This window comes from Netta rufina (assembly GCF_964035555.1).
Source record: "Netta rufina genome assembly, chromosome: 19".
Classification (NCBI taxonomy): Eukaryota; Metazoa; Chordata; class Aves; order Anseriformes; family Anatidae; genus Netta; species Netta rufina.
In genome coordinates this window covers 4,599,290-4,611,646 of record NC_140143.1, presented here as the reverse complement: position 1 = coordinate 4,611,646, position 12,357 = coordinate 4,599,290, and the positions used below count along the sequence as shown (strand labels likewise).

General features: G+C 37.8%; 1 protein-coding gene across 1 annotated transcript in view; it reads left to right on the top strand.

The window, feature by feature from the left end:
* The window catches only part of CA10 (carbonic anhydrase 10), a gene marked incomplete at both ends in the record, with an annotated part of 200,535 nt that overhangs the window by 31,054 nt on the left and 157,124 nt on the right, over positions 1-12,357 (top strand). Inside the window, one exon of the mRNA XM_084298305.1 lies at positions 5,167-5,241. Coding sequence (XP_084154431.1) covers positions 5,167-5,241 — 75 coding nt within the window. The remainder of the gene's footprint in view (positions 1-5,166; positions 5,242-12,357) is intronic.

Here is a 12,357-nt window from a genome sequence, read left to right as displayed (position 1 = left end):
GTACAGACTTGTTTTAAACAAAGTGAACATTAATTTTAGAAGGCTGAATCTTAAGCTAATTGCATCTGCTTAGCTCCCCTGCTGTCTGGTCCACTTTAAACATGTCTATTCCATTTGCTTTAAGAGGCCTTTGTTGGTGTGAGCCAAAAGCTGGTACTTGTATGATTCAAGATGTCAAAAATGATTGTTTAGATTGAGCAAGTCTGTGTTCCATCCAGAATTTGGGCAACCCATCCTTGGGTTTAACAGTGTGCAAAAGATACATATAAAATGTAGTAATTAAAACTATGAATTTAAAATAATTACAAAGTGTGTACATTGTCTAGCATTCTGGAAATGGAGTTTAGGAAAAAAATATTAAACTACTTTTTCCACTTTTTTTTTTGTTTAAATATATATTCTTATGTATTTAATGCCAGAGCAATGCTGATCAGGTCATCAAAAGCAGACTGTTAAGAGAGAAATGTACAGAATGATTAATGTATCAATCAGAAGAGCTCAGATCAATAAAAATCAAATATAAAAAGGTTTCTCTGTAGTCCAGCATTTTTTATCTGGGTGAAATGGTAGTCAAGGAATGGAGAACTCTGATCTGGCAGGATGCTGCTGGTTTATGCTCAGGTGTGGACGGCATCAGATGCAAGCCATTCTATCTTTTGCTTAAATAAAGTAAATAACTAATAGTAGAATAACTTACTTATCTGATCCAAATAGCCATATTTACTGAGGGGTATTTTATTATTAATTATTTTATTTTATATTGTGTTAGCATTAGCCATCCAACTAGATGAAGGCATCTCTGAATCTTCTTATGCAGGTATTTCAGCACCTGCATGCTGTATACAGCATCTGGGTACACTGGATACACTGTTATGTGATGATTTTAAAACAGTTTGACTGAGTACACAGCTCCTCTTTGAATTGTAAGCCTACAGGTTTTAACCAATAAGCTAGACATAGGTAGCTGTTGAGTTTATGTGGCATTGGCATCGTTTGGCGTTTGTGTTTACTGCACTGTAGTTGTAATATAGGAAGTGCTACTTTTCTATACATGGAAGTCACAAGGAAACGAAAATGCTTGACATCTTGCAGAGGTTAGCCTTTAATTTTACACTCCACATTAAGACAGACCTCCAATAACCTGACAAAATGAAAGCAACACGTCATTTCTGCTCTGAATAAATATCCTGTCTCCTCTACAGCAGCTGCATTGCAATAGGTCTGACATAATGGTGTTATATCCGCACGACAACTAATCTCAGATTCCAGTGATTTCAGTAGGAGGAAGAGAACACTGTAGCAAATGGAGGTCATTCCAATATCCTCTAGCACTTTGGACAAACGTGGCATTTTGGACCTTCCCTGCTAATGCAGAATACCTTGTTGATGATAACATAGCTGTTGCAGAGCTACCTGTGCTCTGTTCCAAACAGCAAAGTGTTTCTTTGGTTTAGCCTGTTTATTTTGATGCCTTAGAGAAACAAAGATGCATCTTGGAAACAAAAGGCACATAAAGGTTCTGTACAAGTTCCTACTCTGGGTATTTTGAAATCAGCAGTAAAAGCATAAGTCCCCGAGGTATTGGAAATGATTTATTTTACTTAGATACTTAACCCTCTCCGGTAACACAGAATTGCTTTCTAGGCCTTTTGCCTCCCTAGTATTTTATGTGACAGGTCCTGCCAAAACAAAGGAGCTGCCATGTAGGCGCCTCTCTATTCGGGTAGGCACACAGGAATACCAGAAGCCACAAAGCGAGCACGCATGTCTCTTTATGGTCCTCAAGCAGGAGAATTGCAATGAGATGTACAATAGTTTCTCTTTAATTGAAATAAGAAGGATGTGGAGAGAATTCTGCTATTTGCAGTGTCATGAGGTGGCGCATATGAAGAATCCTTTTCCTTGGCAATAATTCCTAAGCCATAAGGTTGAACCTGTTTATCCAGGCACAGTGCCATGCTGTCAGATGGGCACTGATACACCAATTGTACAGACCCTGTGTTGTATGGGCATCAGGTGTAAGTGGCCCAGATAGGATTCCCAGCAAGGACTGTCCATATGTCTGTTCATTCTAATTTTATATTCCTTTGTTCCATTGCTAATCCAGGTATGGGTCTGTTTCATAAACAGAGAACAGCTTTTTTGCTCCTCTGATCAGACCACTTGCCCACTTTCAAAAGACAGGTTGGGTAATGGGTTAGGAGAAGTTCTCAGAAGACACTGTCTGCTTCTTGCCCTTACCAATCCCTTCTCCTTCTGCATTCAGAGGAATTGGAGCTTTATAAATCTTTTTCCTTAAGCAAAGTCCCTGCAGGATCAATCGGAGTAAATCTTTGGCACCAAGCTAGATTTCATATGCACAACAGAGTGAAAATCTATGTTCAGTCACTGTGCTGTTATTGCAGGATGTTTTACCTGAACTGGTATAAAAGGTAGAGGTTTCAGGGTTCAAGAAGCCTTGGCATGGCATTGAGCATCTCCCTAGCTCCTCTCTCAGAACAACGTGTCTTGCTTCTCAGTTTCCTCAGTGGCCTCAGTTTTCTGTGAATCAGGAGTAGCCTACCAGTGCTCTTGCTCTATCTTAGGCACTTTATATAGCTGTGGAAAAGCAGATTATTTTGCTTATTGCATTCCTTTTTGTGTGTTTCATTTTCACGTATATTGAAGAGATATGGATCTGGTATCTGGGGGAAGTGCAGAGTGATGCCAGGTCATGGTCTTCTCTGATAGCTGAAGTGATTGCACAGACATCCAATTATTTAGTACAAAGCTTTGATAATCTAATTTTCTTGCTCATCTCATGTAGTCTTTGTTTCCATACTAATGCAACAGATTTTTTAAAATATGGCAAAAATCTTAGTTTTCCTGATACTGCTTTGTGTGTGTGTGTGTTTGGCTCAACACAATGAAACAGAACTGCAGAGCTCGTGCCCTTGAATTTTGGTTTAAACTGAATACTGGACTATTTCTTTCAGACCTGGCACATATTTAGATGGAGAAAACCTATACATTTTTCTGTTGTATATGTTTCTATAAATACTGACAAAGAACAGTTCCTTTTGAAAATTCTGGCCTCCGTGAAGTCTCCTTAAGTTGCCTGAATCTACATATATACTTTTTTCACCCTTTTATAAAATGCAGCTGCCTCTGGTTGGCTGTACTAGCTTTAGATGTGTGTATCAGTAATGATTTGAATGCACTTTAATTTTCTGGGGAATTTTAAGTGGAAGAATAATTGCTGTGCTTTTTGGGACTCGCATATTAATGTTCTCTCCTATTGCTGAAGCATCCTGAAATCTTTAAGGCCTTCTGTTGCATATAACCATAAAAGTAACCTCTGTGAACCAGTGTTGGGATTCCAAAAATCACTGATCAGGCTGGGTATGAATATTTTGCTGCTCAGATATTTTGGATAGTGGGTTGGGATTTGCCATTTTCCAAATGTTCGTATAGTGTAGTCCAGCACAACAAAGCCAGACACAGTTTGAGTTCTCTACACAGTGATACAGAGGTTAAAAAGTGAAGGTAATGTCATCTGCAGAAAGCAAAGAGTACACAGTATGGCAGCCCTTTCAGTTTACCATGTCACCATTCAACTGATGGCACAAGCGCGAGTACTCCAAGGGGAAATCTACATCCAGAAGTACCCCATTCTGCTGTGTGCCCAGGCTTCTGGTAAGCAGAAATGGTTGGGCCTTCTGTCAGTATGTTTAATTAACTTCAGCTTTACTTTTGTTTCTGCAATTTACAGTCAGTTAAATCATAACTGTTATTTTGTTACTGATAGAACAGTATGTAGTGGTCCTCATCTTTTATCCCTTTTAGTCTGAGTATCACATTCTCTTTGTAAGTTTTAATGACGACAACAACAATTTTATTATAATGTTGGAACTTTTCCCAGGGTAATTGTGCCTTCTGTATATAATATGTGATCTAGAAATGAAACTGCAGCAGAAAGCTGCTAAATCCAGCATCTTTGTAGCTGTGTACTAGACGTTAAAATTTCTTAGACCTAGTGCAAGGGATTGAAAGTGTCTGATTAAAAAAAAAAACAAACACAACTAATAATACAAAAGCTAGCTGAGCTTTCTGTAGCTCAGTGAAAGAGAGTTGCTCTAAACATGAAGATACCAAGCAAAACACAAGTGATGGCAGAACATTTGCATATTGTCTGATCTGCTGTCTTATGGAAATTAACCAAACGTTTATCCGGCTGTGTCTGTATATGCTTTGAAACTATTATATTCTATATTTTTGTATTAATACTTTATATTTTAACCATAAGATTTGCTCCAGTGCTGATTTCCTGCAAGTCAAGCAGAAGCAATGACCTTATGGAGTGGTCAAAACCTTTCTACTCTTTGCTTCTCGGGGAATGTAGAGAAGTTATTTAAGCAACAGTCTCATCAGGGACAAATATTATCCAAAGCTTAGATTATCCTTATGGCATTCAGAATATTGGTCAAAGAAAGCTTTTATTGTTTTAACTGCACTGTGCTATAGCTTACAGGATGACTGGGGTGGGGGACAACTAGTGGATGCTATGCTGTGGACAGAGAAGATGTCAGAAAAACCTCATCTTCCTGCCTGAGCAGTATAGTATGAACCAATGTTTGTAAAGCCATGGGTTACCCATTTCCATTCTGGTTTTGGAACTCAGGGCACGTGGGATGAGAGGAGAAACAGTTATAGATACAGCTGTTGCCTGCAGTTCACTCCATCACTTCTTCCTATTCAAAGTGAGAGATTACTGGAGAACTTGGGAAAGGAAGGGGAGAAACTGCTGCTCTGTCTACAAACTTGGGCTCTGATACTGACTCCCAAGAATGAGTGCAGCGCACTCTTTATCTGCATTTTTATCCTGTGTTGAATTTATGGTTGGCACAGAAGCATTCACAAGTGTTACAAATTCTCAGTTTTTATCTGAAATTTTGCATTTAGTGATCAGTTCTTCAGAAAGTATATTTTACTGTCTGAGAAACAGAGACAAGGTGCTCCAAGATACAGGCACTAACACAATTCAGTAAATTGAACAGACATCATTTGGGAACTTGAGGAATGGCTCCTCTGTTGAAGATGATATTCTATTTAGAGTTCCCAAAGTTCTTGTAATTAAACACTTCCTATGCCTTGTGTTAATTTTATGATTTGTTTATTTCTTTCTAGCTCAACAAAATTCACCAAAAATCCATGAGGGCTGGTGGGCTTATAAGGAGGTGGTCCAGGGAAGCTTTGTTCCAGGTAAGTGCATTTTAATTTTAATTACTTTATGTTTTTCCCCACTGGAATTAGTATAGTTGGGTTTGGGATGGGGTAGATTTTTTAGGTTTGTTTTTTAATGCACTGCAAAGATGTGAAGTACACAGGTAGTCAACATATCGTCATTAAAGGTAGAAAAGTTTTAGCAATATATCCTCTGAAGACTGTAGCTGTTTTCAGGGAATGAGAAATTGCTTTGATGACATTCCTGTTTTCTCACAGTGAATGTGCTCTACGTATAGGAAAGAGAAAGGGAAGACTGAAAAGCAGGCCTGTGCTTATCTGATGTCACTTTTATCACTTCTAGACAATCCCATTTCTACAAATATAAGAGTATATTAGGAAAGCAACAAGCAACATAATTGAAACATGAACCTAGCAAGCAAATTTCCACTGTTTTTTGTTTTCAAACCACGAAACCCTGGGGGGAAAAAAGACGAAACCCTAACTTGGCTTCAGTAAGATTTAGTAAACTATTTAGCAAATAATCAGTGGGTAGCTAAAAGGATATAAATGAGCAATGCCAACTGAATTTACCTGATAGAAGTGAAATTCAGGATAGCAATAGCCCAGTATTCTCAATACGGGTAGAGTTCCTCCAAAACATTTGTACCATGAATCCTAATGATACATGCTCCTTAAATAACCTGTGCTCTGATTACTGATTAGGCCTTAGCTTGCTCTTTTCTAGCTCTCTCTTAACATTTCAGGATTCAAGCTGCCTGAGGTACTAGTTGTTCTTAGACAGACTTCTTTTTATTTTGTTTTTGACCCTCATATGATACGTGATCTTTTGTGCTCCATTTCTGTAAATTATTTTACTCTTCCTTTCAAACAAAATGACTTTTTTGGGCCTTTACTGTTCCATTTGACTAGATGCTTCCACTAGAGGGGGTGAACAGGAAACTTTAGCAATATTCATTTTCTATTCATTGCTTGCTCAGTATGCACTGTATACTCATTCACTGATTTTGTTCAATACGTTTTCAATGTGATTGAGACAAACATGTATTAATTTATTTATATTAGGTATGTATTATAAGTTGAAATAGCACTTCGAGTTCTGTCCTGAATGCATCATAAAAACTTACATGATCTTTATTTCCTGAATGTACTAGCACTAGTACTTTGCCACGACACGAACTATTCCTAAGAGTCTGTTGATTTAATCTATCATAGATATTTTCACTGTTGTGACAACAGATACAATCTGACAGTCGTTAGAAATATCCAAACTGTTGATTATCTCGATAGGAATACTAGTGCAAATTAGATGAAATATTTCAATGCAGAAGTTTCTGGCATGGAAATTCATGAGAAAGCACATACAAAACTCAACATCTACAAGCCCAGAGCTTAATTACATATCGATGCAATATAAAGCTGCTTTTCAGGTTTACTTGAGAATCATTTGGTCTGTCAGACACTACAGCATGTTCGTGTTTAGTTCCTAATGTTAACAGTGGGGAAGAAAATCTGAAAATCATAGTAACCTTTGAAGAACATGTAAATGCTTGTGGTATTCCAGTCTTAATGCCATGTGAAGTTTGGGCTTGGGAACATGCTGAATATCCTTAGAAGAATCAGGAGGGAACAGTCATGACTCAGACATTCAAGATGGAAGACTTTCTAGACTAGTGTGAAGAAAGACATCCTTTCTGAAAGAACCTGGAATTACCCATGCATGTTAAATATTGGACTAACCTAGCATACATAATCAAGAATAATTGGTCCAGAAGGACTATCATGAATAGCTCACTGATATAGCCATGCAGAAAGTAAGGGTAATCTGGGGGCACCTTCCCTGCAGAATGTCGCATGTCTTTCAAATTCAACTCTACAACCTATGAGCTGCAGCAGAAGAGAGAACTCCCACAATTTTTTACAGAACAAACAACTAATTCTTTTCAGCAACTTTGGAGTCTTTGACAACCACATTTAAAGCATTTCAATGATTTATTTTATGGCTATGATCTCAGACAAACACATCACAAAGGATATGTTAGTGCATATTAAGCTCATCCATAATGCTAGCAGGCACACATCAGATCTCACACGAGTTGCTAATTAACACCTGAGAGATGATAGCTGATGGGCAGCCTGAGGAGCTATAGCTGAAGGTGCTGACTGGTGCGCACTGAAGCAAACAGCTATAACCATGTGCAAAGATGTTTCCCTTCTGCAGCTGTTTGTCCTGTCCTTGTGCTGAAAGTTACTGCCCCAAAAGCTATTAGAAAGGAGTATTTGTCCAAGCCTCTGTCATTGCAGCTCAAAATTGGCATCTTTTGTCAATGTAAGCAATGTGATCAACACAAATACAGCTGAGTATACCACAAAGTGCCTATATTAGAATATTCCACTCATAAGTTTTTCAGTCAAATACTGTTCTGGATGCATTTCAGGTCCTAACTAATGCTGTTGATCCTGCACAAATTTGTTTTTGAGCATTTCATAAAATCAAACCATACTTCATTACATTCCCCTCTCTGTATATTCTGGGACACATTTTAGAAACGTTATTTTAAATCCCTTTCCAATCATAACACCTGTAGTGGCACACATTATTTTTCCCGGAATCTTGAATTCTCAGCTTAAATTACATGTTATCAACCAGTGGCTTACAATCACTGATTTGTATCTCACAGCTAGGAGAGGATATAAGCAGAGATGAGCTACAAGGCCCCTCACAGTGTCTTCTTAACCCCCCTTCTTGCACTGCTCAACTGAGAAGAGAGTGATGGTGACTGTCAAGTTTTTAAGTTTTCTCATACTAACTGTGGCTCAGGTCTGTCTTAGTGCTAAGCCTTACTTGCTAAGGGTGCAGAGTTGCTCAGCACAGGAAGGAGGGTGCATCAGTGGCTAGCTGGGACTCTGTACATACCAGAGATCTTTTCTCTCTCTCACCTGTTCCTAAAAGCAAAGAACTGCTCTTATGATTTAAATCATGCAGGCAAACAAACTAGGAGGTAGTGCTTTAAAATGTTAATTGAATGCAAATTAGGTTCTGAATTAAACTTCAGGGAATGTTCAAGGATGAAGAATGGGTACTCTTCTTTCAGCTTAGTGATTTGCATAATAATCAAATAATCTATATTACATACTTTCACTACACAGACTTTTTTGTATGGAATATCAAAGTAGTTCATGATGGGTTAAAATACTTCTTTTGCTATATTTTTTGTTTGGCTGAGCTTTGCTGTGACTTTCAATATGTTGTGTATTGCAGTCATGCAAGCATTTTCTGGGTGACAAAAGCAATAATATTTCAAACTGCTCTGTACCATTTCTTGTACTTCAGATACATGCTCATAACCTTTGATACTCTTGTGTCTGACTGTATTGATTCTCTTGATCGTGTTCGTGTTTTTTTGGTAACATCATAATAGTGTGCTGTGGTATGTATAAAATACAAAGGTGGTTAAATCTAATTTGTGGTCATAGACTTCTCTTGCCAAAGCTCCATCCTGTTACCAAATTTGTGGAAAATATGTTAATAGAAGGGCATGAGTGTTTCTTGCCCTGGGAAGACACTGTTTTTGTGACGCTTACTGAATCGTAGCAAGCCTGAAATTACTTTACATGGTGATAATGCTAATCTTAGCTATGAGGAAGAAGCCATTTTGCTGAAGCAGATAATTTTCTTCTCCTTCCATATACTAGAAGTTTTAAAACAACTTTCACTCCAGATAAAGATCTAATTCCGCGGTGATTCATTACTGGCTACAGATCACCAAATCAAAGGCTACCCATTTCTCTGAGATGAGAAATCTGTTTTTCATAGTCCCTTTTGTAACTCGTTGTACTGTAAAAGGGAAGAAGTTGCTAGAGATTAATGCTGCTCATGCTAGACTGCTGTTGATGGGATTATGCCCTAACATAGACCAGCTGGCAAAGCTACAATGACTCAAAAGGAACACAGGGCCAGTGTTTGTGAAGCACTGAGAAATTCCCTCCAAGGAGGAAATGTGTGAATTCGGTAGTGATTTACAAGGAAAAAGAAGCCTGAAATATCCAACAGTTTTTGTCATGAGTGTCAAAACCTGGTATTAAAATTCCTGCTCTATCAATATGCTTTTGCTGTGGCCTGTGCAGGCAGTTCAAGTGTCTTCAGTTTCTTTTGTGTGGTCATTAAGACTTCTTTTTAATTACAAATATATGTACATGTCCAAAACTAACCTTTGACAGGTAGGTCACTGTAAGAACCACAAACCATTTGTCCAAGGCCTGAAACTGAGGTACGAAACTTCACACCCACAGACATCTTCAACACCTATGTAACTGGAGGATGGCTTAGTGCATGAGCTTTTCAGAAAGTTTATTTCATATGTTGAGGTCAGTAATCACCTAGTTTGTCTGCTTACATAATACAAAACATAAACCTACTGATTGCTACTCCTGCATTGCTCCCTTTTATACTAACTATAACATTTCTTCTTGTCTTATTTTGGGACTTAAGGAGGCTGTAGCATTTTCACCGTCTGGTGCATTTTGCTTGTCAGTGAAAACAGTGATGCTGAGCTACAATAGCATTTTAAACAGTCTGCATGCACTCTCAAAATCATTCAGTCTAGTGCCAACTCTGAAGAATTAACCAGCCATATATAATTATTTATTGGAACAATAATAGCATTCTTTGTTTTAGAAAGCAATATATTGGAATACTTCATTTCTGCAGGGTGATAAAGCATAGGTTCTGGAAAGCATTCATTTATTGATTGGAACTTAGGTTAGTATGTACAATATTTCAGCTTTGGTTGTCAGTTAAAGATAGCTTGAAGGAAATATATTTTGTGTTAGATATTTTCTTTTCTTTTAAACTTCAGTGATTCTGCAAAAATGGACTGTTTACAAATAACGTAACCAGAGAGGAAACTAAGTAGTGTTTTTTGTTTGTTTTATGGGAGTCAAATACAACAAAAAAGTAAAGCCAGTCTCACTTTTGAATTAATTGATACCATCTATTATTTTAAAACAGCAAGGAACATGTGAGTTGACTGCTTTTAACTTGGAAGAAGAAAGGAAAATTTTTGACAGTGGACACTTCATGGCCTCATTTTTAATACCAGATATGGCATCATTTGCTCATCTTCTGAATTGAAACCAAATTACAGCATTGAGTTTGAGATCATTTTTATCACTTTCTCCCATGAGTAAGCAGCACTGTGCTTACTGAGACCATAAGAATCAACCTGAAAATTCGAGTCTTTATCTTAAAGATATAAATAGGCTGGTTAGAGGGCAACTTAGACCTCAATGGTTTGATTTATCCCTGAACTTAAATATGAAAATCAATGGAATTTAGCATATGGGGATCTGGTTATTATTCTACACAATAGTATACCTTCACAAGGAAGCATAATACCATGTGATACAACCTGGCCTCCAGGTTTAGCCTACTTTTAGTCTTACTAAAAGAAAGGTTTTTTGGATACTATGTCTGAATTGAATTCTGAATTTTCCAGACACAGGTTTAGTGCACTAGATTTTCCTGGCAAATCCTCCAATACTCGTGTTATGTAGTGGCTCACATTTTACTGTGAGATCAAACATCTCTTGGCAAGTCACTGATACCACTAAGAACAATACCATAGTTCCTTATGGCAGAAGGTGTATTTAAAAACCTCAAGCTGTGTCTCTGAACTTTAGATTACACAAAGCTTTAAGCAAATATAAATACCATGAGTTGATTTATGTATTTACCTGCTTTTAATACAAATCTGAATCTGCTTGCTTTCATGAATAGATGGAGAAATAACGAGAGATACTTGATTTGGGTGGTGATCTGCAATATTCCCCTTCAATAACAATCACAGCAGCAGTAGAAAAATCAAAGCTGACATTAATTGTGAAGCTGTATGTGTGAGAAATTGAATTTGTTTATTCATTTAAGAAATTGCTCCTGAACAAAAGTTTAAATTTAACAGCATTCTGGGATGTGCAGTAGGGGTACGTTGCTCAGCTCGTCAGCACTTTCATAGCAAGTTCCAGTGAGAACACACAAGGTGCTCATTCATCTGGCTGTAGCCCAGTGGTATTTTGTCTGTCCAGTAACTCTAAGTAATTAAGCAGGATTAAGGGCTTCGTCTTAAAAGCTTTGGTAGTGATCCTTCCCTGGGTTTGTCAACCAAGCTGAATCCTGAATTCTGATCTACCGTGTAAGCAGCACAAAACAAACTTCAAAGGCACAAACCACTGTGGCTGATATGAACTCCCTGTTTGCTGACATTTCTGTTGGCAGTGGCTAGCCCTTACGAGGGCATGCCAACAAAGATGGTTGCATTAAATAGGAATATGGTCTTTTTTTTTTTTTTTTTTTAAAGCTATATCCAACTTCTGCAGTGGCTTTCCAATCTGCACAGGAAATTTTCTTCTAATTGGTTCCTTATTTCAAGTTAGTTTTGAATTACCTAGAAATATCCCTAGATGCTTTCTGAGAGACTGTTTTCTGAATTAACAACTATGGTCAGCCTCAAACCAGGAAGAAAAACTGCCACTACAGCCTTCTGAATGGTGTTTTGTCCAGAGATGCAAAGGCTGACAGGCAATGAGGGGTTTTTGGAAACTCCCTTTCTGGTAGTAAGGCAAAAGGAAGGAAAGACAAGGATGAAAGAGAATAAAACAAGAGACTGATGAGTTAAGTATGTGTTAGTCACATTTCCTTGTTCAAACTACATTATAAAAACTGCGATAAACTATTTGGCCCAGTCATATCTGATTTCTTCCCTCATCTGTGGCCTGTGGACTTTTAATGTCGTAGTGGTGGGTAGTGTAGGCAGGCAGAATCAAAGAGAACCTTCTGTCTATAGATGTGCTATGCTTGATAGTAATAAGTAGAATATTTCTTTATCAGAAGAAAGCAACTTCAGCGTTTTATCACTTTCTCCATTAGTTCTGCTTAGCAGTAAAGGAAGACTGTAACAAAATATTGAGTCCATGCAGAGGAAGATATACAGGACCTCAAGGCATTACAGAGTTCTCCAGGGCATTCTATTGTGAGCTAAGCACAGTAATGATCTCTGAAAATCTCAGATTTTAAACCTTGTTGTATTTGTGGTTGGACCACAGTTCTCTGCTGAAGTCGTCTCCAGTCCCTTTTCC